Source organism: Xiphophorus hellerii, chromosome 2 (assembly GCF_003331165.1).
Source record: "Xiphophorus hellerii strain 12219 chromosome 2, Xiphophorus_hellerii-4.1, whole genome shotgun sequence".
NCBI classification, from domain to species: domain Eukaryota; kingdom Metazoa; phylum Chordata; class Actinopteri; order Cyprinodontiformes; family Poeciliidae; genus Xiphophorus; species Xiphophorus hellerii.
In genome coordinates this window covers 31,509,678-31,535,101 of record NC_045673.1, presented here as the reverse complement: position 1 = coordinate 31,535,101, position 25,424 = coordinate 31,509,678, and the positions used below count along the sequence as shown (strand labels likewise).

Here is a 25,424-nt window from a genome sequence, read left to right as displayed (position 1 = left end):
GTTGAGTGTGTTTGAAAACTTTGGGTCGAATATTTAGATATTAAATATTGCTTAAGTGACAGTCTTCTTAAATAAACTTGAATTTCTGAATTTGCCAGATAAATTCTAATGGCGGAGACATATATGTTCATATGAAGTATATAGTACAGTCTTAATTTGGTTAACATTATGGATTGTGCTTTATGATTATATGATGTGACTGGTTCAGTTTGCAGATTTTACAAAATACAGGTAAGTCAAACTATTACAAGCACAGTTCTAAAATAATGTTTGAATAAATATAACACAGTAGTACTCATGCAGCTTGTAAAGACATTTTCTTTATGCTATTACTTTCCCACTTTTAATAGTTTTTACAAAACTTTTACAAAAGTCTAAATATCTTTTTTCCTGTGGAAAAAGATATTTACACAATGTACCTTTATAATGAACAGCTGAAGGGGAATCCACGTGGAGTACTCCTCCTCACTACAGCTGTTAGAATCCTCTTGCATATTGTTTTTAGTTTGGCATGTTTGTCTGTTTACTTGTCTCCTTTGGTTATGCTTTCTTTTGGATCTTTAGCCTATAGTTCAGTTTTTCTCAATTCTGGTGCTCAGGGGCCACCGTCCTGCATGTTTCAGGTGTTTCCCTTCTGCCACAAGCTTGACTTGAATAAATGGGGGATTAACAGACTTCTGCAGTACTTGATGACATGCAAAGGAGGTCACGTAATCTTTTTGTCAACATTTTGAGATATTCTTATGAAGGATTATTTTTACTCCACTCACCATCTAATAATGTCACAACATAAACTTGACTGTTTTCTTCTCTGCTTTCTTTTACAATGTGTGTTTTGGTTTCCCAGTAAGCACATTTTTGTCCAGATAAGTTTTGCATGTGGTCTCCAGGTTGAAGTTCTGCACTCCACGCTTTTTGGTTATAATATTTTTGCCTCTATACTTGTTTTTCTCATGTCTGCTTGTGTAATTTTTTTTTTTTGGCACCGGCACAGCTGGCTGCTTGCAGACGCAGCTCCCGTCGTGTGTGTTAATCTGTGTATATTTGCTGTAACCGATTAAGGATCCATGCTTCAAGAACCCATAGACCATCAGTTAAGCTTTCCACAATGGCTGGATGTGGTTCTGTCGCTGTTCTCCGCGTTCTTCTGCTACTTTTTCTACTCTTTGTTACGGAGAACCTCGCCGAATGGAGTAGCGGCATTGTTTACTCGCGTGAACAGCTGATTGCGCTGTGTAAGCCTCTGCTGCTGCCCGGAGACAGGCCTGTGGTCCCAGAGGAGTTACGGAGGAGACGACGGGGCTGCAGGTCTGGAGTTAAACGGAGGGAGAAGAGGAGACGGCACAAACCAGCGGTACCGGCGATTATTGTGGGGAATGTGAGGTCTTTGGGGAATAAGACGGACGAACTCACAGCGCTGGTTAGGACCCAGAAGGAGTACAGGGAGTGCAGTATCTTCTGCTTCACGGAAACCTGGCTGCACTCGCTTATTCCGGACTACAGCGTGGAGGTCCCTGGATTTTCCTTGGTGCGGGGGGACAGGGACTTTTCCAAGAGTCGGAAGAAGAAGGGCGGCGGGATTGCACTTTATGTGAGTGAGAGGTGGTGTAATCCCGGTCATGTTAACGTGAAGGAACAGATTTGTAGCCCGGACATTGAACTTCTGACTGTGGGAATGCGGCCGTATTATTTACCGAGGGAGTTTACGTCCGCCATTTTGATCGCTGTTTACATTCCCCCATCAGCTGGCATGCAGCGGTGGCCTGTGACGTCATCAGCTCTACCGCTGCCAAACTCCAGACTCAACACCCGGACGCCTTCATGGTCATCACAGGTGACTTTAACCATGCCTCATTGGACAAAACTCTACACAACTTCCAGCAGTATGTTGACTGTCACACCAGGGAAAACAAAATGCTGGATCTAATGCCAAAGATGCATACAGCGCCACAGCCCTGCCCCCCCCTTGGCAGGTCGGACCACATCTTGGTAAGGATGACTCCCAAGTATGTCCTTCTAGTGAGTAGGCAGACTGTGCGCATTAGGACGGTGAGGAGGTGGACACAGGAGGCAGCTGAGGCACTGCAGGACTGCTTTGGGTCGACAGACTGGGATGTGCTCTGTGGGCCTCATGGGGAGGACATCGACAACATGTCTGACTGCATCACGGACTACATCAGATTCTGTGAGGACACTGTCATGCCAGCCCGGACCGTGCGCTGCTTCTCCAACAACAAACCCTGGATTACCAGTGACCTGAAGGCACTTCTAAACAAAAAGAAGATGGCTTTCAGGTCTGGAGATAAGGAGGGGCAGAGGAGAGTTCAGCATGAACTCAGAGAGACACTGAGGACATGCAAGGACAACTACAGGAGGAAGCTTGAGTCTAAACTTGAGCAGAACAGTGTGAAAGATGTGTGGAAAGGAATGAAGCACATCACTGGGATGAAGGGGAAAGACACACAGACATCTGGGAGCCTGGATAGAGCAAACCAGTTCAACCAGTTTTTCAACAGGTTTAGCTCACCTCCTGCTACTCCAATACCACCACCATCCCCCCACACATCCACACTGCCCCAAGTTGTTCAAACCACCTACCGGCATTCTCCTGCACACCACCTCTCCTTCAGCCCCCCACCCCCCCCTCCTCCTCCATCTCCACTGCAGACAACAACACCTACCCCCAGCTAACGGTGACTACAGGCCAGGTTAAGAGACAGTTGGAGCAATTACACCAGGGGAAGGCTGCAGGACCTGATGGCATTACAACACGGATCCTGAAGACCTGCTCTGGCCAGCTGTCCCCTGTACTGGCACACATGTACAACCTGAGCTTGAGGCTGAAGAGAGTCCCGCTGCGGTGGAAGACATCACATGTGGTTCCTGTTCCCAAGAAGCCAAGGCCATCCGACCCAGAGGACTACAGACCAGTTGCTCTCACATCTCATGTGATGAAGGTCATGGAGAGACTGGTCCTGGCCCAGCTGAGGCCTCGGGTGAGGACGTTTCTAGACCCCCTGATATTTGCCTACCAGCCCCACTTAGGAGTGGACGATGCCGTCATCTTCCTGCTGCAACGAGCACTTTCGCACCTGGATGGTGGAGGAGACACTGTGAGAATCACATTCTTTGATTTCTCCAGTGCCTTCAACACCATCCAGCCTCTGCTACTGGGTGAGAAGCTGCGGAGGATGGGTATCAACGACTCAGTGATCTCCTGGGTTACTGACTACTTGACAGGCAGGCCACAGTTTGTCCGTCTGGGCAGTGTCCTGTCTGATGTGGTGGTCAGTGACGTAGGAGCTCCACAGGGAACTGTGCTTTCTCCCTTTGTCTTCACCTTGTACACCACTGATTTCCAGTACAACTCTGAGTCATGTCACCTACAGAAGTTTTCTGATGACTCAGCGGTTGTCGGGTGTATAGGGGATGGAGAGGAGGGGGAGTACAGGACACTGGTGGACAGCTTTGTGGAGTGGTCTGAGCAGAATCACCTGAGGCTCAACATTAGTAAGACCAGAGAAATGGTGATTGACTTCACAAGGAAGAAGACATCTTCACGGCCACTGAAGATCAAAGGGGAAGTGGTGGAGGAGGTGGAGGATTACAAATACCTGGGAGTTGTAATCGGCAACAGACTGGACTGGGCATCTAACACTGACGCTGTGTGCAAGAAGGGGATGAGCAGACTCTATTTTTTAAGGAAGCTGAGATCCTTCAATGTGTGCAGCAAGATGTTGGAGACCTTTTATCACAGTGTTGTTGCTGGTGCCATCTTCTTTGCTGCTGTGTGTTGGGGAAGCAGCATCAGAGCCAGCGACTCTAATAGACTGGACAAAATCATCAGGAAAGCTGGCTCTGTACTGGGACTAAGGCTGGAGTCCCTGGAAACTGTGGTGGAGAGGAGGACACTGAAGAAGGTTCTGTCTATTATGGACAATAAACAGCACCCTCTCCACCACATAGTGGACAGACAGTGGAGCACCTTCTCACATAGACTGCTCCAGCTCCGCTGCCGTAGGGACAGATACAGGAAATCCTTCCTGCCACATGCCATTTCACTGTACAATAAAAGCTAAATCATTGTTCTGCACTAATCAGTCCAATTTTGCACAACTGCACTGTGGCACACTTGCTGTACATATATTTACATATACATATCTGCATTTTTTTTTTAAATCTTTGCAAGGACTGCTCTAAGTTGCTTTTTATATTAACAGCATTTTATATTTTTACAATTCATAGCATTTTATATTTTATTTTTATTTTTTATTTTATCTACAACTACTACTCAGTGGTAGTTGTTATTGTGTCTTGTCTCTATGCTGTAACTGCGAAGTAATTTCCCTGCTGGGATGAATAAAGTACTTCTATTCTATTCTATTCTATTCTATTCTATTCTAATATTGTATAATCTTGATCAGACTGTGACAGCTCTTGCTCTCTTGGGAAAAATAGGCCAATAGTTAGTGTCTGCTCTGCTCCAAATAAAAGATGTAAAAGTGAAGACAGTCAATTCATGAACTGTTGGGTTCTACAGCCAAAATCTATACAGACAATATACAGCAGGAGACGTCTTTAGAGATATATTTCTAATGTACTTTGGAGGCCAGTAGATTGTTACAAATATACCATCATTTAAAGATTTGAACTATATGCAACAGTATTCTTTTTTTAGTTCTTAATAGGTAGAATAATAATAAAGAATTAAGAAAAACCCAAAAACAAACACCAAGATGAGATAATACACTAAATATGTGTTACATTTGGTTTGGGTTGAGGACCTTTTTTTTATAAGTTAACATTACAGGCTAACAGAATTATGAAAGAAATTGAATTTCTGCGATGCTGAGCTGTGTTTGTTTTACTTCTCAAACGACAGAAAGATATTTTAAATCTACACATCAGAATGTTTGACTTTAAACATTCATCCAACAACTAAGTTAGGTCCAGGAAGTCTAAAGGTGTTTGTGATCATAATCAGATAATTGCATGAGAGTGTCAGTGTGTTAGGGCACTGTAATGCTGCTCCCCTCTGACAGCTGATTGGTTGCTGGAAAGGCTGTCTCCAGCAATCACTTTAATCCTCTTAGATAAAACAGAGCCTTCATCCAATCCCCTTCACCAATCCTTTTCCCCCTCCTACTTTTCTCTCTCTCTCTCCCTCTGTCTGCCTGCCTGTTACATATGGAAGCAGAGTTTTTAATCCAAATGGATTGTGCAGCAAATTTGGCAGCCATGGAGAGGAGCAGAAACCACTGCGAGTGTGAAAAAAAAGCAAAAACTGAAGGAGCCAAAGACAGATAAAATTGTCTTTGTCAGGTCCTAGCAGTCTGTGCTAGGTTTTCCATTCAGTTCATTGCAGATGGCTCTGAGATCTTCAAGGACTGCCTTTTTCCATGACAAGGATCAGAGCTGACAGAAGATGCCACCTAAAGAACACGCTTACCAAGACAGTACGGAAGCCACAAAGGGTCAAAAGTCCATCAGCAGAAACCTTGGTACTCTCTGCCTGCTGCAAGCATGAGGAAACCATTTTCTTCAAACTCCTGATTATTCCTTTGAACTTTAAATCTGAATTCTCTGAGACATATGAACTGGGAATAACTTTGGGAAAGCAGGATGGAAACAGGAACATTGGGAATAAGGAGCTTACTGAGGATTCTGGGATGTTTCTGCTTGTGGATTCTGGCTGATGCTCAAATGAAGATCCCACCAGAGACGTAAGTTCTACCTTGTACTGTTTCTAATGGATGTTAATTTTCTCTTCTCAGTCACACAAAATGGAGCACCGTACAGTAAAGGGTTTTCCAGCAAATGAATTAACTTCTCTTGGATGTGATGGTCAAACTTTTAAACCTTGAAAGTTTAAAAGTTTCTTGGCAAACAAGTTTCTTCTGTCTAGAGCAGGGGTCTCAAACTCCAGTCCTCGAAGGCCGCAGTCCTGCAACTTTTAGATGTGCCTCACCTGAACAGAATAATTAGGTCATTAGCAAGGCTCTGGAGAACTGATCTACACAAGGAGGAGGTAATTAAGCCATTTCATTCCAGCGTTTTGTACCTGTGGCACATCTAAAAACTGTAGGACAGCGGCCCTCGAGGACTGGAGTTTGAGACCCCTGGTCTAGAGTAATACTGCTGACTCTGAATCTGTGGAAGGAGATCCAGATTAAGGTGATGCACAGAGGCATTTCAACCTCAAAGACTCATCATTAAATTTGAAACAATGTGAAATTACTAATTTCTGTCCATTAGACATAACTGATTTGGAGACGTGCAGTAGCAGAAGTACTTGATGACTTTGACTAAAAAAGTCCAGTAGATTCCCAAGTACCTAATAAGTTGAGAAAACTACTCATCAGTCTATTCAATAACTTTTGTATCTTGCAATGGATGTCAGTTCATCTTTCAGTTTAAAAAGTTTTCTATTAAAGGAAACCCAGGAGACTGCATTGAGAGTTGAGCACGTAGCAACAGCAGACAATTGCTTGCGTTGTGTCGTTGACTTTGCAGCAATCCTTCATACTGAGCATGTACCATATGTAGCAACAGCAGAAAGAAATCTTCAGCAGAACCAGTACCGAGCCCAGTACAAGTGACCAGCTGCCATGACTGACTGGAGGTTTGAGAAGACAGAGCAGGATTCACAAGAAGAAACAGAAGACCTTATGTGGAAGTACTTTTATGATAGTGAAAAGTAAAAAGTTAGTAGAAGAAGAGGGAAAATATAAAGTTGTTGGCAGCATTATCAGTTGATGAAGGCTTCCTGGAAGGTATCACAGCCAAACAGAACACCAGACCCAGATGTATACTCTACGAGAGGAAAAAACTCAGAGAAAACACAGTCAGCTGTTGAGATAACAGCAAATAATGCAAATAGGAAAGAAGAAAGTAGTAGAGTAACAAAGTGGTCAGTTTGTCTTCCATCAGCAGAAACCCATAGCAGCATAACTACAGAGATTGCTTTCCATTTAGTTTCAAAGCCATAGTGTTAAATTCATAGCCATAGCCAATATAAAAGGAAACTCCATGAAGTTGTAATTGGCTCCAGATAAAGCAGAATCACAAATAAGAGGGTCAGAAATCACAGTAATGTGGTAGACATGGTCCAGATTCTGTTGCATAGCGATGCTATCCTTCTGACTGCATGTCTACCTTCTGTCCAGGGTGCAGCAGTGGGCATCTGTGTTCTCTGTTCAGCTCCGAGACTTTTCAACCAAATTCTCTGGCTCTCTGCTACTTCAGAAGGTAAAACAAAAACGCTTTAATGGATGGACAAACTTCACAGATGGATATGATTTGATTTTTCACTAAATTTGCTTCATTTGCTCACACTTAGACAAACATAAATTCCCTTTTTGAATAATCCAATACAGGAGTTAAGAATCATCCATCCATCCATTTTCTGTACACCCTTGTTCCTACTGGGATGCTGGTGCCTATCTCCAGCGAACATTTCGGGCGAGAGATGGGGTACACACTGGACAGGTCGCCAGTCTGTCGTAGGGCAGAGTTAAGAATTAGCTTGAGGGAATCAGCTGAATACCCAACAAGTGTATATAAATGAAATCCTGTGGCAGAAAAATAACAAAATATATTGTTAAATACATTTTTTTTAAAAGTAAGCGAATATAAAGCAGGTCTAAATGACAGTAATGACAGACATGTTATAAGGCTAGGTGTTATTAGATTTTTACACACACAAACACACATGTAGGAATCATTGTGATTCAGGACCTGGTCTGATCTGATTTTAGACAAAACCTGTTTATCTTTCAGGTTTAAAATAGTCACCTCCAATCAGTTAGAATAGAATAGAATAGAATAGAATAGAATAGAACAGAAAAAGTGTTGGTCCCAATGGCTAAATTTAAGTGTGACAGCAAGAAGTTAAGGTAAGTGGGGACAAGTAATATAAGTAATAAAGGTAATGTGAAGCTGTCTTTGTTAATCCAAAGCAATATGTCACCTTAAGCTTGTTGACAAGCTTAGGCAACTACTGTAGTTTTGTTGTTGTTGTTCAGAGGTGGGTAGTTCTGGTTACATTTACTTGACGAACATTTTGGAGACATAGTGTACTTTCATCAAACCATTATTACTATTTTAATCACTGAGCATATCTTCCTTACGGTTTGAACCAGAGATATTTGGGATTACTTGTTGGGTCTTTTACAAATAGTCCAGGTAGCGAGGTGGATAATTTGACACCAAAGATAACTTAACGTAATTTGAACTAATCTGCTGTTGTTTCTGCTCAAACTGAAACTAGATCTGCTTTTCTTTTCAGAAACTAAAGGATGTAGAATCCATTATCAAGATTACGGAGCTGAATGGAGATGATTTACTGAGGGACTACTCTGAGGAAATCGAACGAATGTTGGGAAGTAAGATGAAGTCTGTAAAGGTAAAACAAAAACCCCTCCTAGGTTATAATAGAGCATGTTTAAACACAGTGCTTGAAAGACCTAGTTCTTGTTGTTAATGGCAGAACAAAATATTAAAATGTAGCTGAATGTTGGATCAAAGAAAAGTCTTAAGTTTGCTTCCAAAACCGAGTTGCTGGGTTTTCTGTAAGGCTGTTTCAAAGTTCTGTGTTTGTATTAAGCGTATCGGTTCTCAATGTAGGTTTTCATTCTTATGTTGGGTATTTTAAATTCAGAGCCATATGGGAAGCCTGCCAATCAAAATCACATCCAATAAATAGAGCAGACTGAGAACCTTAGTCTTTTTAAAACATCTTTAAACAACATTAAAATAAATTCTGAATTGTACATGTAGCAAATGCAGTGACTTAAAAAATGGTTTCATATGAGCTCGCTTTCTGGTCTGCGTCTGTGCAGCTCATTTTTTGGAACAGTGGCAGCAGAGCTCCATTCTCTGTGGGAAGGCCAGAGCTGCATTAATCTATCAATTACAGATTCATTGCAGTTTCTGCATTAAATTGACAGAAGATGTCAAACTCTCCAAAGGTTCATGCAATTTTTGGGTTTCAGATGACATAGCACCGAGGTCACCCAATGCAGATGGAGGGCAGGAAGTAAATGCAACCCATTTATTTCTGTTGATCCAGCATCAAAATGTCTAAAGTTTGTGTCCTGTACGGTTGTTCCACGTTCTAATAGCGACAAAGATAAACATTATGTTTGTGTTTCGAAGGTAGTTGGTCACAAGGGAGTTAATTTTAAGAAAAACTTACCGAAAAAAGAGGAGAAAAGTGGATCAACAATCTACGGCTAAAAACAGGCAGTGTGAAAACTATCAATGCCAGAGTTTGCAGCGCCGACTTTCTAACCGGTAACGATCACCTCATTTAAATTGTATTTTCAGATATTTTATTGGACAGTTACTTAGAAAGATAAGCATTCATATGTAAGGTAAGATATATTATTTTTACACGTTGGTTGTTGTCCTCAGAGTGCTAATGTTTTTAGCAGCTAGTTACAACTAAAAACCAGCGATCAGGCCCGAAACCTGGGAGTAGTGATGGACTCTGACCTGAACCTCCAGAGCCACATAAAGACAGTTACAAAGTCGACCTTCTATCACCTGAAGAACATTTCCAGGATTAAAGGACTAATGTCTCAGCCAGATCTAGAGAAACTCATCCATGTGTTCATCTTCAGTTCTATTGATTATTGCAGCAGAGTCTTCACAGGTCTGTCCAACAAATCAATCAAACAGCTGCATCTGATCCAGAATGCTGCTGCTGGCGTTCTCACTAAAACCAGGAAGATAGAGCACATAACACCAGTTTTAAAGTCCTACACTGGCTCCCTGTAGCTCAAAGAATAGACTTTAAAATACTGTTGTTAGTTTACAAATCACTGAACGGCTTAGCACCACAATACATTAAAGATCTGCTGTTGTTGTATCAACCCTCCAGACCTCTCAGGTTCTGGTTCTGGTCTGCTCTGCATCCCCAGAACCAGAACCAAACGAGGAGAAGCAGCTTTCAGCATCTATGCACCACAAATTTGGAACAAACTTCCAGAAAACTGTAAAACAGTTGAAACACTGACTTCCTTTAAATCTCAACTAAAAACCCACCTGTTTAGAATTGTATTTGAAATGTAATCAATTACAGATTTATTGATGGAACTTGACTTAATGCTGTGTTTTGATTGTTGATTCTATCTTGCATGGTGTTTCTGTGTTTGTAATGATGTAAAGCACTTTGAAATGCCTTGCTGCTGAAATGTGCTATACAAATAAAATTTGATTGATTGATTGATAGTTCAGTGCCTAGTCCCGTACAGAAAATATAATGTTTATTCAGTGGGACTTTCATGATAAAAAAAAAAAAGCTAAATAAATTACCGTATTTTCTGGACTATAGAACGCACCTTACTATAAGCCGCACCCACAAAGTTTTTAAAGAAAACTGAAAACGTACATATATAAGCCACACCGGACTATGAGGCGCTGGTATCTCCGCCGCTCTTGGTTTTCCACATTAAGAAGGGCATTTACTTCCTGCCCTCCTTAATAAATCTGCTATTAAGGACCCAGTCCTGCGTCAACACCGAACCATGGATTTGTTCACGCCGAGCTTGCCTGCAGTGTAAGAGCAGATCGATAGTGCCAGTTATTTGGATTTCAACAAAATGGAGGAATGAATGTAAAGAGTCTCCTTATCAATTTACTAATTATTAAGGCTAAATTTCACCTACATAAATGCAAATTTTTGAAGAAAAAAACAAGTTTTTTAGTTTTTTTGATCGAACTTAAACATTATTTATTAACAATTCAATCCTCCACTAATCAAAAAGCAGAATCAACAGTACGGGCTTGTAATCAACCTGTAATTTTGGATTATCTTTTATGTTAATGCACTGTGACATCTGGCACACATATCACAATTTGTGCTATTTCCTTTATACATATTTACATTGATTGTCGTTTTCTTATCTTCTTGCTTTATCTTATGCTCCCCCTGATAAATTATTGTTATTATCTTCCTGAGTTTTGTTCACAGTACAATTGTATTGTTGTTTATTATAATAAATAAAGTAAAAAAAAAAAAAGATCGATAGTGCCAGATCGACAACCTTCAACTTAAAAGTGGCATTATATGAACTTCTGCGTGTTGTTACATGATGAGAGGCTATAAGTTTGAAAACATTTTCCAGTCGTGCCTGCCTTGATAATTGTGATTGAGTTCTAGCTTAGTTCAAATCAGTTCTGCGTTGTGTGAATAAGGGCCAGGAGACAGGATGAGATGAAATGATGTTTATCTGTACGGAACAGAATATGGACTGATCAGGAATTAGGTTCATCACAGCGGGTACAGCACCTTACGAGTGCCTTATGGGTGCTATTTCACCCATTACACATGAACCCAAACTTGAAAGTAATGACAAGTGGAATTCTATACAACATTAACTATGTTACACTAGCATGTGCTTGTTCTAAATGAAAATTCTTTGATTTCCAATTTTGACTTCCAGTGATTCACTTCCTGCTAAAGAGCCCAGTGGCGGTTGAAGAAAAATCCACAGAAAAGCCGCACCGGGCTGTAAAGTCACATGTTTCAAAGTGTAGGGGGAAAGTAGCGGCTTATAGTCCGAAAAATACGGTAAATATAACCTACCCAGCCATACAGTCACCATGAGCTGTGACTCTATACTGGATAAATTCTCAAGATTGTAAGAGAAGTCCTTTTTACTTCTCTTAAAGTAAAAAAGACATTTTTTAAAAAAAAAGTCTTTTAAAGACTTAATAATAAGTCTTTTAAAATAATTTTAAAAGTCTTTTAAAAGACTTTTAATACGGATCATATCCTAAATATACGGTATTTTTTCCGAGATGCCTCGTCTGTTCTAGCCTATTTAGGGCATTTTAAAGCAAAATTGTGATCAATTTTGCTTTGAACCGAAGAAATCCACTTCCAGACCTCCATCTGAATTTTGAGCGTCAACCGGGTCACAAACCCAGCAATAAAATGCTTGCTCTGTGTTTGTTAGTCTTATGTCTAAAGAAAGAATTTCATGGAGTTTAAAACCATCATCTGTGAAACAGAAGTAATTTTGGTCTGACAGACCAAGGTAAACACAAGAGGTAATGCATCTATTTGCAGACAGGCTTTATGTTACAACAAGATCTGGGTTGTGGTCTTTGTTGTGAGCAGATTATGTCAGGCTACTTAAAAGGTTTAGAAATGGTTAAGGCTCTCACTGATTGTCATTATGCTGATTCAAATAACTTCAGCTGTATGAACAAATTAGAAACTGAAGGTGATTTGTACCTTGGAAACAGTTCCAGACCACTGGAGTGTTAGAAGTGAAACAGGGTTCTCCAGGTGAGACCACAACAAACTACATAGAAACCAGCATTGGTGCAAAACCAATTCTTTTGTTCTAGTCACTGTACACAGAGGTTCTAGACATTGTTCATCCAATGTCTAGTTTTAATTTAATATTATTTTGTCTGGTCTATTTCTTGCTAGAGGTTAGCGGAGTCTGCAGAAGATGCTGACCTGTACCATGAATACAACAGTTCACTTAAGGTTTGTGGATCCTCCTTTTCATTATCACACACATCTGTCTGTCTAAAAACCTTGTTTTTCAAGCAAGGGAGATGCTGCTCCACACAACACTGCCCACAAGATCCATCCATCCCCTGGGGTCCTGCCACCGAGGAGCTTTTTAACCACCTCGGCGACCTCGTCCACAGAGATTAGAGAGCCCAACCCAGAGTCCCCAGGCCCTGCTTCCTCAATGGAAGGCATGTTGGTGGGATTGAGGAGGTCTTCGAAGTATTCTGCTCACCGGCCCACAATGTCCCAAGTCGAGGTCAGAGCACACTTACCCCACCATAAACAGTGTTGTGCTGTACTGCTTCCCCCTCCTGAGACGCCGGATGGTGGAACAGAATCGCCTCGGAGCCGTGTGAAAGTCTTTCTTCATGGCCTCTCCAACTCCCACATCCGAGTTTTTGCCTCAGCAACCACCCGAGCCGCATGCCACTTTGACCGCCGGTACCCATCAGCTGCTTCTGGAGTCCCACAGACAGGCCAAAAAGTCCCGATAGGACTACTTCTTCAGCCTGACAGCATCCCTCACTGAAAGTGTCCACCAACGGGTTCGAGGGTTGCCACCGTGACAGGCACCAACAACCTTGCTGCCACAGCTCCAATAAGCCTCCTCGACAATGGAGGCACGGAACATGGTCCACTCAGACTCAATGTCCCCCTCCTGCCCTGGAATGTGTTCAAAGTTCTGCTGGAGATGAGAGTTAAAGCTCCGTCTCACAGGAAACTCTGCCAGACGTTTCCAGCAGACCTTCACAACACGTTTGGGCCTGCCAGGTCTGACCGGCATGCTCCCCCACTACCGGAGCCAACTCACCACCAGGTAGTGGTCAGTGGACTGCTCCATACCTCTCTTCACCCGGATAAAAGCCCCCACCTCCAGGCCTGGCTCAAGAGTGGGGCCCCGGTAACCCGGGCGAGGGTAATCTAGATCTATTGTTATTGTTCATCATAAGGGGTCTTTGGACTGCGCTTGGTCTGGTCCCTCACCTAGGACCTGTCTGCCTTGGGTGACCCTACCAGCATAGCTCCTAGGATCATTGGGACACTCAAGCCCCTCCACCACGATAAGGTGGCAGGAGAGGAGAGGCTGCTCACACCAAAATCTGTTTTTCATTGACAGAATCAACTTGGCAGATTTTTCATGTAAACAAAAACCTATTTACTACTCAACCCACAAAAGCATTTTCCTTTAAAACGTGGTGCCATTTAAATGGGAATACTGACACGTGTGTGTGTGTGCGCGCGCAAGTGTGTGGGTGTGTGTGTGTGTGTGTGTGTGTGTGTGGAGGGGGGGGGGGGGGGTGAATGAATAGGGGCATGTATGAGTGTGTGTCTATCTAATTTGTTAGTCAGAGGTATAATTGGCCTTCACTGTTAGATAATGGATAATGCTGACTGTGAGTGAACTGGAGGTAACAGCAGGTTTGTTTGGAGCTGGGGCTGCACACACAGGAGCTTTACGACTTCAGCCGACACCTGAAATTAGATTACATCAACTTTAGCTCGCTGTGAGGAAAATGGGTCAACACCAATGCAAGAAGTCCTAACAAAAATCCTATGTGAATCCACTAACATAACCGATTTCTGCTGGCTACTATAAAAAAGAAAATAGCAACAAAAAAAAAAAAATGTTTAAAGACATCCATGTCGTGATATAGAAGAACTAAAGATTCACAATGCCCTTTGTGCTTTTTTTGCAGATATTCATCTTTTCTAAAGTTACCCATCTGACTTTCAATGTAATGTTACACTAATTTGGCCCAACATGAAGAAGTAATTGGCCCATAAACCTATAAACGGGTTGTGCCACCTTTGCTTTTAACACCTCCCATTTAGTGCTTGCAAAGACTGACATCAGATTTTTCTATCTCTGTGGAGTAGCATAGGTCTTCTCTTCTTCATGAAACTGTTTTATATCTGCCATAGTGGAAGGTTTTAAAGAATGTTTGTAGAGTTTAAAGTCGTGTCACAGAATTAAGTTCAGAGGTTCACTAAACCTCTGAACTTAATTCAGAGGTTTAGTGAACCTCTAAACCAAAATGTACTTTTTTTCCCCATCAGTTCTGACAAGGGCGTCCCAGTACATAGCACCATAACTACCCTAGACCCATCACATTAGCAACACCTTGTTTGTGAGCATAATGTTAAATTTGTCTGTTTGATGATAGATAATATTTAAGTGTGATAAAAAGGCAACAACAGAATTCTGTAGGAGGAAAGACTTTTTATGGCACTCTACAACAGTGTCTTTGGTGATATGACTATTCTTTGTCATTTAAGCAAAAGATGAACTACATCTAATTCTTCTGGAAAACCCTTCACATTTTTTAATTTGCAATGATTGGTAAAGAAAAGTTTAATTCCCTTTTACTGTGTCTTTCAGTTTGATTATTACAACTCCATGCTGATCAACACGATGGATGAAGACGGGAACTATGTGGAGTTGGGTGGAGAGTTTCCGCTTGAAGAAAACGAACATTTTAACAACCTGCCTGTGAATACTCAACAGAGCAACATCCAGGTTCCCACCAATGTCTACAACAAAGGTTGTTAGCAGGATCACATCACACAACTGCTCGTGGAAGTAAAATTGTCCAAATCTTTCTCACAATTTTGTCATTTTCCCAAGCAGATCCCAAACTGCTTAATGCCATCTACAACTCCGAGGCTTTGAATGATGTCTACATTAACAACTTTCTGAGAGATCCCACACTTACTTGGCAGTACTTTGGCAGTTCCTATGGCTTTTTTAGAATCTACCCTGGTAAGTTTATCTTAACCTTTCTTATGTTCCTGGTTATTATGTTCCAGTTTATTATACTGCAAATAAATTTGCAGTATAATAAACTGCAAATTTATTTCGATAAGTTTCTTTTATGTTTGTTTGTGCCTGTTTCAAATGTGGGATTATCACATCAGGTTCAAAGAAGCTCTTTCTGAAACATATGTCTGTTTGAAAGTTTTACAAATGTGTCTTTTTAGCACTTTTTAAAACATCAGCATTTGACCAAAGTGCTCCACAACAACCATGACAACCACAAAACAGTATATAGAATAAAACTAGAATAATGTGGAAAAACACAGAAGAATTAGGACATCTGGGAACTATTAAGTATCTCATACTTAATCAGTCAAAAAAAAAAAGCAATGAGAACATGTAGAGGAATATTTGATTACTTCTATGTTTTAATTTTGATCTTGTGATATGAAGGAGAAGCTAGTTAGTTTATCAAAGTCTTCTCTAAGGTGTGTGGATGTTAGGAAGATGCCAAAACATAGAGGAAGCTTTTTTAGATGACAATGTCCACAAAAGCATTGTTAGAGGTACAGGAAACAAACTAAATTCTGAAGGATGCCAAATATGAGATGGGAAAAATGCTACAAGCTACACTACAACACTGATGATTAAGAGCAACTTAAAAATGTTGGTAAAGCTCCTGTATCTGCAACACAGAAGTAGTAAATCTCCCTGATGACATGTTAATGTTATTAGTGTAAGTATTAGTTTCATGGTCACAGCCAGCCCAGTCATATTTGAGTTATCCAATTGAGATTCAATTCTCAGGTGCAAACTTTCAAATGCACAACTCTTCATTCTAATTATACAATTGTCTGTTTTTATCATTCAAACCTCCACTCCATTCTGGAACGAATTAACCCAGAATAATTTTCATGACCTACTAAATAGTGATGCGACAAAAGAAACCAGTGTGCCCCCCTCTATTATTCTTTAATTTAAACTTTAGTTGTAACAGCATTGGACTGAACCTGGCAAATAGAGCCGAAAAATTAGGAAAATGTTTACCAAAATTTCTAGAAACACAGAAACTGTACAGGCCAGCAGCTGAATGCAACGACCAGATACATGTTTGCTCTTCAAAACGCATGCTTTATATGCACCAGATGCATGTTTGTTTTGAAAAGTGGTTATGTCATATAGAATAATTCATTGTTTCCCTTAGTAGTAATATCTGTTTGTATCAACATCAACTTGAAAGGAAAATGGAAGTGCACATTAATAAGACAATTAGCAGCTAGCACTTATTTATACTGTTATGTTGTTTCCTATTTTACAAAAAAAAAGAAAATAAATGACACATTTAAGTCATATTTTCTTAATTAGAAAATATATTAACTAAGACAAAACTGTGCCTTACTTATTGGTTTTGCCCTAATTAAGGAAGTTGAAATATTTTCACCTTGTAAGTGCTCATATTTAAACTCATGTTGCAGAAGTTTTGAGTGATATGAATCTCAAGTAATTTTCTTAGTATTGGTATCAAATTATTACTTTTTTATTGTGACAACGTTCATGACTGTAAACTACCTCTGCCAGGTATTAAATGGACTCCTGACAACAACGGTGTGGTAGCCTTTGACAGTAGAAACAGAAACTGGTGAGTACTATCCAGTTCTCAGAGCACACTGACGTCAATATTAGATGTGTATTTTCACATTTTTTGGATTTCTTATTATGTTTTGTGCCCTGGTGTCTCTGGAGTAAATGTGGAGAATGAATTTTGGCTATTGAATGGTTCTTAGGCAATAGATTGATGTGGTCTAATAGATTCTCTGGTTCACTGACACTTCATTAGCTACTTTACTCTTTCGACTTGTTTTTTACTAGACATGGTCTTTTTCTGCTTACTTGTGAGATAAATAAACTGCACATGCAGAATAATAAAGTCATGGGAATTTATTATTATTTCAATGTTTCACACCAGAGTACTGTGTTGCATGGTGCATATTTTTTTTAGCTCATTGTTTTTTTAACAAGCAGGAATAACTCTGCTCTGTAGAGTTCTGGTCAGACAGAGACCTGGTTCCCCTGAATGTGAGTAGACTGAATGGCGACCTGGACCTGTGATCCTCTCTAAAAGACGTTAAGCTGTTTCCTCAGCCAGGTCACTGCAGCCGACATGGCACCATATGTGACTGTTCATGCGCTCTAAATAAAACCAGAGAACTGTATGTCCCTGAACATTTCACCACAAAGCGAGTTTTCACCTGAGACCCCAGACACTGCTAGATCTATGAAAATGTGTTATAAAAAAAAAATGTGAGAATACTTTTTTAATTAAATAATTAACTCTAGGTTTCTGATAGTGATATAAATGTGTCTTTTGCTCCAATGTTTCACAGGTATATCCAGGCAGCTACATCTCCCAAGGATATTATCATCATGGTGGATATCAGTGGCAGCATGAAGGGATTAAAGATGACCATAGCCAAACACACGATTAACACCATCCTGGACACGCTAGGAGAGAATGATTTTGTCAATGTCATTGCTGTGAGATGCACTTTTAACAAGTCTCCTTATTCATAAACACAATGCTACTTTGCAAGTGATTGCTTAGATGTGCTTACTGAGTTGCACTTGTTTTCTTTATTCATATTACACCCTGTTAGTCTAGGATGTAACATAGGTGTTACATCCCCACAGTTCATAAGTGGGGGCTCGTCCGGGATCTTTTTGTTGAACATGGTGAAGTTTAATTTTGAAAATTGTGTGGCAGAGCCTACTATTGAACACGTTATTGACTGTAGGAAGGGTGATCTGTTTGGCATTACTGATCATTATGAAATGCCTTTGTTGAAATCATTACTGAAGAAAGACCTTAAATCTGTTATTTAAAATGGACGACCTGACAAAGGAGTGTGCTTTTTTTGGCCTTTCTTATGCAAAAAGCTAACAATTTTAATCTTTTCTAGAGCCGACACTGAAATGAATTTGAATTTGTGTCTCTATTCTAGACACTGTGTTAGTTAGAAGGGGTGGGACAGATTGATCCTTCAATTTTGTGCTTGTTCCACCATAACACTATTATGTATCAGACTTTCATTGCAGAAGTGTTGGAAGGCATGAGATCATAGCAAAATACTGTTCATATATTGTCAGTTTGCATACATAAATTGATCACTAAATAAACCATGTTAGCAAAATGTAGTTTTTGGACATACTGAAAAATTATATTGTAAGAGTACCACAAGTCCCACACATGTATACCTCATATGTACACCTTTATTACAGAAACACCACAATTGTGATTTAAAAACCGTAACATTACATCCAGACATTTGTCTCACTTCAAAATACCGAATGCTTGACACTGAAAGTTAATGTGGCTATTTTTGACCCTATAGAGCATTAAAATGAAATTTCCAGACAATCAACTGTTCCTTTAATATAAAAGACATCAGACTGCACTGTTACAAAAAAGAAACACTATCTGTCCTGGTACAACGGAATTCTGTAAATTTCAATGAACTGATGCTAATTCAAAGGGACCTTATGAGCGCTTTCACATGTGCACATCATAACGGGAGTGAATCAGAAGCGGTACATATGCTATAAAGCCTCAGCAGGAGCCTCAGTAGTCTCACACATGCTTTCTGAATGTACTTTTTTTTGTGTCTGCCTCTCTGTAGTACACTGACTATGTTCGATACGTGGAGCCATGTTTTAGAGGAACGTTGGTGCAGGCTGACTTGGACAACAGGGAGGTAAGATAATTATCATCTTCTTTAGAGAGCTTAAAGAGCTGAGCATGCATCTCAGCTGACATTTAACAAACACATACAAGCACGCATGCACACACACAACTTCTAAGATCAGTTTCATGGTCTGTTCTAATGCCAGGTCAAAATCTAGGTAAGAATGTTATCTGACCTCCAGGGGATGGGGCATTCCCAGTGGTAATTAGGTGAAAGGTGGGGTACATCCTAGATAGCTCATCAGTCCATCAAAGGGCAACTCAGAGACACATGGGACAGACATCCATACTTACAGAAACCATCAGTCATTTGGGCACTTGGAGAGACAAATTGAGCTAGTATGTTTATATATATAGATTACAGGAGGAAACTGGAATATCTGAAGAGAACCCACTCACTCCCTTTTCTGGAAGCCTGTTACTATGGTTAGTAGCCTCTCAGCCTCGTTTCCACAGAGCATTACAGTAAAGGTCAGTTCTGTATGCTATTTTGTCTATTTCTATTGTAAAAGTGGTTTATATACAGCTGACCCATACTGCAACAAGCTCAAGGCATTGTAGTGCATTACAATTGTTGTTGCACTTGTATGATGCCATGTTGGACGTTTTTTTTAGCCCAGTTTGATACCAACTGGTGGTGGAATTGATTTTGTGATAATAAAATAGCATCAGAATAGCAGTGACCCATGGTACTGTTCAGTGCAAACAGAGTAATACTGTAGTATAAAGATTATCATACAAAATGTCTTCATCTCTAAATTACAGACTGAATAAAACAGAAGAGCCCAAGTATCTTTCCTTGTTAGAACAGTAGTGACACATGTGTTTTACTATCACAACTGAAACACAGTTTCTGCCATGTGGCCAGAATTCTGTAAGTGTTGCATGTGGTGTAAAAGAGTTTGCCATTTCTCTTTTAGCACTTTAAGCTTCTGGTGGAGGAGCTGCATGTTAAAGGAGAAGCACAAATAAAGAATGCCATGAAGGAGTCCTTTAAGATCCTAAATGAGGTTTGTTTATTTTTGGAATGATGGGTTGGAAGTCAGTTTTGCTGTTTTGTTATTTTTCAATCATTCAGAAAGGAATGCCTTGAATGTGGGGAGGAGTTTTACTGATCATCATCTTTTTTTGCCATCTGTATGTTTGCCCACAGGCGAGGATGAATGGTCAGGGCAGCATGTGCAACCAGGCCATCATGCTAATCACAGATGGAGCCATGGAGGACTTTGAGTCTGTCTTTGAAGAATTTAACTGGCCAGAGCGCAGGGTAAGGAATAGGAAGGAATTCAATAATGTTCTTACCAATATGATTTTAGCATCAAGGTTTCCATCTTTCCCTAGAGACTGATATTCATTAGCCTGGTAAAAACCAGTCTCTTGTTCTACTCTTTACTGGACCTTTGGCTATGGAGAAAATATTGCATGCTGGAGGCCTGAACTCTGTTGAGGTTTTAAACGATTGAATCTGATTTTACCCAATCGCTAATGTTTGGCTATGACCTATGTATTGCGCCAACTCAATCATGATGGAAGCTACGCTATGAAGCTTAAATTTATGAAAAATGAAATGCTGTAAACAACCCCTCCCCCTACTGCAAAGCGAGACGTCCCGAGCTGCATCATCATCAAAAACAGTGGTTCCCAACCCCCGGGTCCAATTGGTACCGGGCCGCGGAAGAAATAATTACATTTTTTTAAATGTTAGATGATGTATTTTCTTTTCTACTTATGTTGTGAATATCACATGTGAATATCACATAAATGCATATAACTTCATGTTAACAATGTGCAAAATAGGAAAATGTTTATCATATGTTTATAAAGTTCTACGTTTGTGACAATAAAAGACACACTGATGGTTTTCAACTTGTCCAGTAGAGCAAAAACATTGTTTGCATTTAGAAAAGCTCACTGACCTGGATTTTTATGGATGAAGTGTTTTCCCTAAACCCTCTCATCTGGCTTCTCTCACAATACTGAACTGTACTTTTTATGTGAGCATGATTCTTTCTACATCAAAGTTGAAAACATCTTCAGCACAACATGTAACAATTTGTGAATGTTGTATAAAACACACCTTTCCATTAACATTATTCTCTGTTTAGGTCAGAGTGTTCACTTACCTGATTGGTAGAGAGATGACATTTGCTCAAAAAACCAAGTGGATTGCTTGCAACAACAAGGGTCAGTCCAGTGGGGGTGGGTGTGTGTGGGTGTGTGGCTGTTAGATCTTACCACTCTGTGAACGGGCACAGTCATAGAGACTATGATCTTGTGGTTTTGTCAGGTTACTACACACACATCTCAACTCTGGCTGACGTTCAGGAGAATGTCATGGAGTATCTGCATGTTCTCAGTCGACCAATGGTTATCAACCACGACCATGACATCATCTGGACAGAAGCCTACATGGACACAGTGGTAAGCTGAGCCGTCCACAGTGTCCTTTCCCCAAACATGCTGCACATTGCTCATCATCTTCATTTTCATCTTCCTCATGTCTGTGACTTCATGTCCATCTTTCTACTTCCTTAAACTGTAATTGGACTCATTCTCCCATGAACCTGCCGGCAGCTTCCCAACACAAAGGAGGTAAAAATAAATAAATAAATAAAAAAAATAATAAAAACTTTTCCTGTGAGATGAATGTTGAGCGTTTCTGTCATATTGATTTCTTCAAGTTCTTTTTCTGGCCAAATATTTGATCCTATTGCAAACTTTGTGCTCATAGTTAATTTCTTCCATTATGGTAGAAGCCAAATATTTTATCAACATGTTTATTATGTTATTAGTTACTGTCTGCTAGTAAAGTTCAAACTATCTGGATTCCAAGCATTAAGTCAGGGTAATGTTGCGCAGCACAAACTTCTGCTGAAAAGAACTTCTTTACTTTCCACTTATCAGGGAATGCAGAAAACATAATCTGACGTTCTTCACACTACAGGCTGGGATGGGCAGAATTGTCAACATGCATTTAAAATGTCCTTTATTTTACACAAAACAAAATTCAGCTTCATGATGCTATCTGGTCAATCAGTTTTCTGCTCTCTGAAATGATATTTCTTTGTAAATGCCTTGTTGTGAATATGCACGTATATGAACTCAATTGAATTAATGAGGAACCATGTTCTATTGTCTTTTAGCTTTTCTACACCAAAGCTCAGAGTCTGCTGCTGATGACTTCGGTGGCCATGCCAGTTTTCAGCAAGAAGAAGGAAACGGTCAGTTCAACAACTCGCCCGATGATATTCTCTGCAAATCAGATTCATATTTATTTGATCAGCGGTACAATATTTAATCCATATTTCGGTGTAAATTGTAATGGAACAACTTTCTGAACAATTGATAAGTGAACTTTAAAATCATTCATACATGGCTGAAAGAAATAGCTTTTTTCTTTTCATGTTCAACATAAAAAACATAAAAGACACAAAAAACAATATGTGGACTGTTACATCCCCAAGGCAGTCTAGGGGTTTTGGAGGGGGGCTGTAACAATAGATAAACCAGGAAAAATTAAGAGACAAAAACCAGGAGGGTAAAATTAAAGGGTTTATTCTTTAAGGGGGATCCAGAGAAATCTCAAAGATGAAAATGAGAACCTACAAGAAAAGAAAAGGGAGAATAACAATGAAAACCAGGGTTTCTAGTAGACCAAAATCCTCATTCACAGCACCACAAAGCTGCAGCACACATGCTGCCCAATTGGCCAAGAGGCACTGAAAGTCAGTTTCCCAGCTAGTCTTATACTCTGCTCATCAAGAGGCAGAGTGAAACCAGCTGGGCCTGCTTAACCCGCCGGAGTTCAGCAGCAACCTGAACTGGGGGGGAATGCAGCCACCACTGCATGTAACATGGACATTACCCACAATATAAATTATGTAAAGTAGGTTTAAAACCAGTCAGTGAATAAAATAAATAAGAAAGGTAATATTACAAATTGTTAAAAGATGTTCAACTTATTGCTTTGCACACATTCAAACAGGTTTAAGAATTTATACCAACGTCCGACCCAGAATAGAAACAAATCCAAAACAAAAAATCATCTTAGATCTAGTTAATAGTTTTCATAGTTGAAAATATTCATATATTAACAGAAGACATTTAAACACTGACATTACCAGAGAAAGAAATAACTGAATCACTGAAACAAGACGTTTAAGAGAGGTTGTGTGTAAACTCTGCCTTCATGATGCTCCTGTCTTCAGCTGTCGCATGGCATCCTGCTGGGTGTGGTTGGCACTGATGTTCCCCTCATGGAGGTGATGAAGCTGGCACCGAGATACATAGTGAGGCCGAGTGTTCTTCACTTCTCCAGCTTTTCAAAACTTTTATTCACACACTTGTGAATAAAGCTGAAAGCAGTGTTTTGTGTGTTATTAGCTGGGCCCGCATGGCTATGCCTTCCTCCTCAACAACAATGGCTACATCCTGGCTCATCCTGACCTCCGACCTCTGGTGAGTTCAGCTTCTGAACACTTTGTTTTTTGACATAGTGATGGATAAGGCAGTGCTGCTGAGCATCAAACTAAATCCAAACTTAGTGCCCAGAAATAGAAAGATGTAAGAAACTGTGGCAGTCACTGTCACTGACTGCTTAGCAACAGAACAGACTTTAAGGCAACTTAAAATCCTCTTCAGTTAGTGGCCAAAGACCAGAACAGGTCAGACGCAATCTTTTATTTATTTTTTCTAAAAGCAGAACATTTCTGCCTTCCTTTCTTACTTTATGCTGACAAAGCACATTCATGACAACAAACTCCAACACTCGATACAGTCAGAACATGAGGAGGCGCATTTATCCAAATGTTAGAGGGATGTAAAATTATTATATTAATGTATAGACAATGGAAACAAAAGTATGCTTGTATATTATTCACTAGATCAATTTTGATGGAAAATATAGAACAGTCCGCTCTTCAATAACACAAAATTTAAGAAGGAAAAAGTTCAAGTATGCACAAAGAATTTAACAAAAAAGTAGAAGAAATTATGCAGAAGAAGGAAATGAAAAGGAATGATCTGAACTCATATACCACACATTAACATAACCCAATAACATATGCATACACATACATAGTTAGCACAAAAGTAGAGTAATATGTGTTTGGTCTATCACTTTTTTCATATCAATTCTTCTTTATAATAAATCTTTGCAAAATCAACTGGTGCCATAGATTAGGTTCCTCTGTCCATGTCAGACAGTTTATTCTGCTATTGACTCTGATTTTTTGTCCTGGGTGAATGAAGTCTGGCCAGCCCTTTGAGTATTTTAGCAGAGACCCCAGCTCAGATACACAGTAATAGTGATCCTCTGTTCTACAGTATAAAGATGGCAAGAAGCTGAAGCCAAAACCAAACTATAACAGTGTGGATCTGTCAGAGGTGGAGTGGGAGGACACAGAGGAAATGGTAAACACACACAGGATTAAGACTAAAATGGCTGCAATTTAAATCTGAATGTATTCAAGGAAAGACCCAACAGATTGTGTCTATGGACCTGATTTAGTTATGTGAAGAATCTTTTTGCACTATTATTGCAATTTTAAAGTGTTACGTGTGTAACGTGAAGTACAGAGATGTTGTTGAGTCACTGACTGAAAGACAGGCAGATATTTGCTTAGTAATTGTTCATGTGGATGCAGATGTCGTGCTTTGGTATTGTTCAGTTCTATCTAGTCTAATCTGTATTTTTATTCTTATAGCTGAGGACACCTATGGTGAAAGGACAGACAGGCAGCATGACCCTGAACATCAGAGCCTCTGTGGATAAAGGGGTGAGAAAGTTCTGTACAACGAAAGCTTTTTAATCCATCCTTAGAGACGACTGTAGTCAAATAAAATGTGTTATATTATTAACTTTAAGTGATTCTTGTGTTGACAGCCAATATGGCCCCACACTCTGTCCTTGGTACAAGGGAGAGCAAACAACTCAAAAACCCAAATGGCAAAGCGATCAGGCGCAAGGTATTTTATTACCAAAAAAATAATAAAAGTCACGGATAGTGGCACAATAAAACCGCCCTCTTGTCCTCAATAAAATCCAAGGCTCAGTAATTGTCTAAAAGTCACCAATCCGAGGCCACAGGCTGGGCTCCGCTTCTTAGGTTGCTCCTGGTGGAGGTAATCCGTCTGCAGCGCACTCCGTTGCCAATCCCCAGCTGACGGGACGATGCTCCAGCACCGCTCCACTCTTCGGCGCGCAACGCCCCTCTTCCGCCCGATCCAGCTAAAAGAAAGAGCAGGAAAGCGCCAGCATCCCCGCACCAAAACTCCGCCGGAAGACGTACTTCCTGCTAATGGCTACTCTCTGATCAAAATAGAGCGCTACTTACAGGCGCGGGCAGAGGTTCTCCTCTGCCCTAATCCTCTGTACTGGGCCGTTTATCTAGCTC

At 40.3% G+C, this 25,424-nt stretch overlaps 1 protein-coding gene across 3 annotated transcripts in view; it reads left to right on the top strand.

Moving 5' to 3' along the window:
* The first annotated feature begins 4,980 nt into the window (after positions 1 to 4,980).
* LOC116711210 (voltage-dependent calcium channel subunit alpha-2/delta-4-like) overlaps positions 4,981 to 25,424 on the top strand; it is a 55,440-nt gene continuing 34,996 nt past the window's right edge. The window contains exons 1-19 of one of the 3 annotated variants that reach the window (XM_032550617.1): positions 4,981 to 5,723; positions 7,167 to 7,248; positions 8,288 to 8,404; positions 12,446 to 12,505; positions 14,916 to 15,078; positions 15,165 to 15,296; positions 16,869 to 16,929; positions 17,675 to 17,825; positions 18,965 to 19,039; positions 19,950 to 20,039; positions 20,183 to 20,296; positions 21,135 to 21,213; positions 21,317 to 21,450; positions 21,604 to 21,621; positions 22,173 to 22,250; positions 23,238 to 23,318; positions 23,413 to 23,487; positions 24,355 to 24,441; positions 24,735 to 24,806. In XM_032550617.1, the coding sequence (XP_032406508.1) occupies positions 5,623 to 5,723; positions 7,167 to 7,248; positions 8,288 to 8,404; positions 12,446 to 12,505; positions 14,916 to 15,078; positions 15,165 to 15,296; positions 16,869 to 16,929; positions 17,675 to 17,825; positions 18,965 to 19,039; positions 19,950 to 20,039; positions 20,183 to 20,296; positions 21,135 to 21,213; positions 21,317 to 21,450; positions 21,604 to 21,621; positions 22,173 to 22,250; positions 23,238 to 23,318; positions 23,413 to 23,487; positions 24,355 to 24,441; positions 24,735 to 24,806 (1,770 nt within the window). In that variant the 5' untranslated portion in view covers positions 4,981 to 5,622. The remainder of the gene's footprint in view (positions 5,724 to 7,166; positions 7,249 to 8,287; positions 8,405 to 12,445; positions 12,506 to 14,915; positions 15,079 to 15,164; positions 15,297 to 16,868; positions 16,930 to 17,674; positions 17,826 to 18,964; positions 19,040 to 19,949; positions 20,040 to 20,182; positions 20,297 to 21,134; positions 21,214 to 21,316; positions 21,451 to 21,603; positions 21,622 to 22,172; positions 22,251 to 23,237; positions 23,319 to 23,412; positions 23,488 to 24,354; positions 24,442 to 24,734; positions 24,807 to 25,424) is intronic. The other 2 variants (XM_032550634.1, XM_032550626.1) reach the window with 2 other exon arrangements.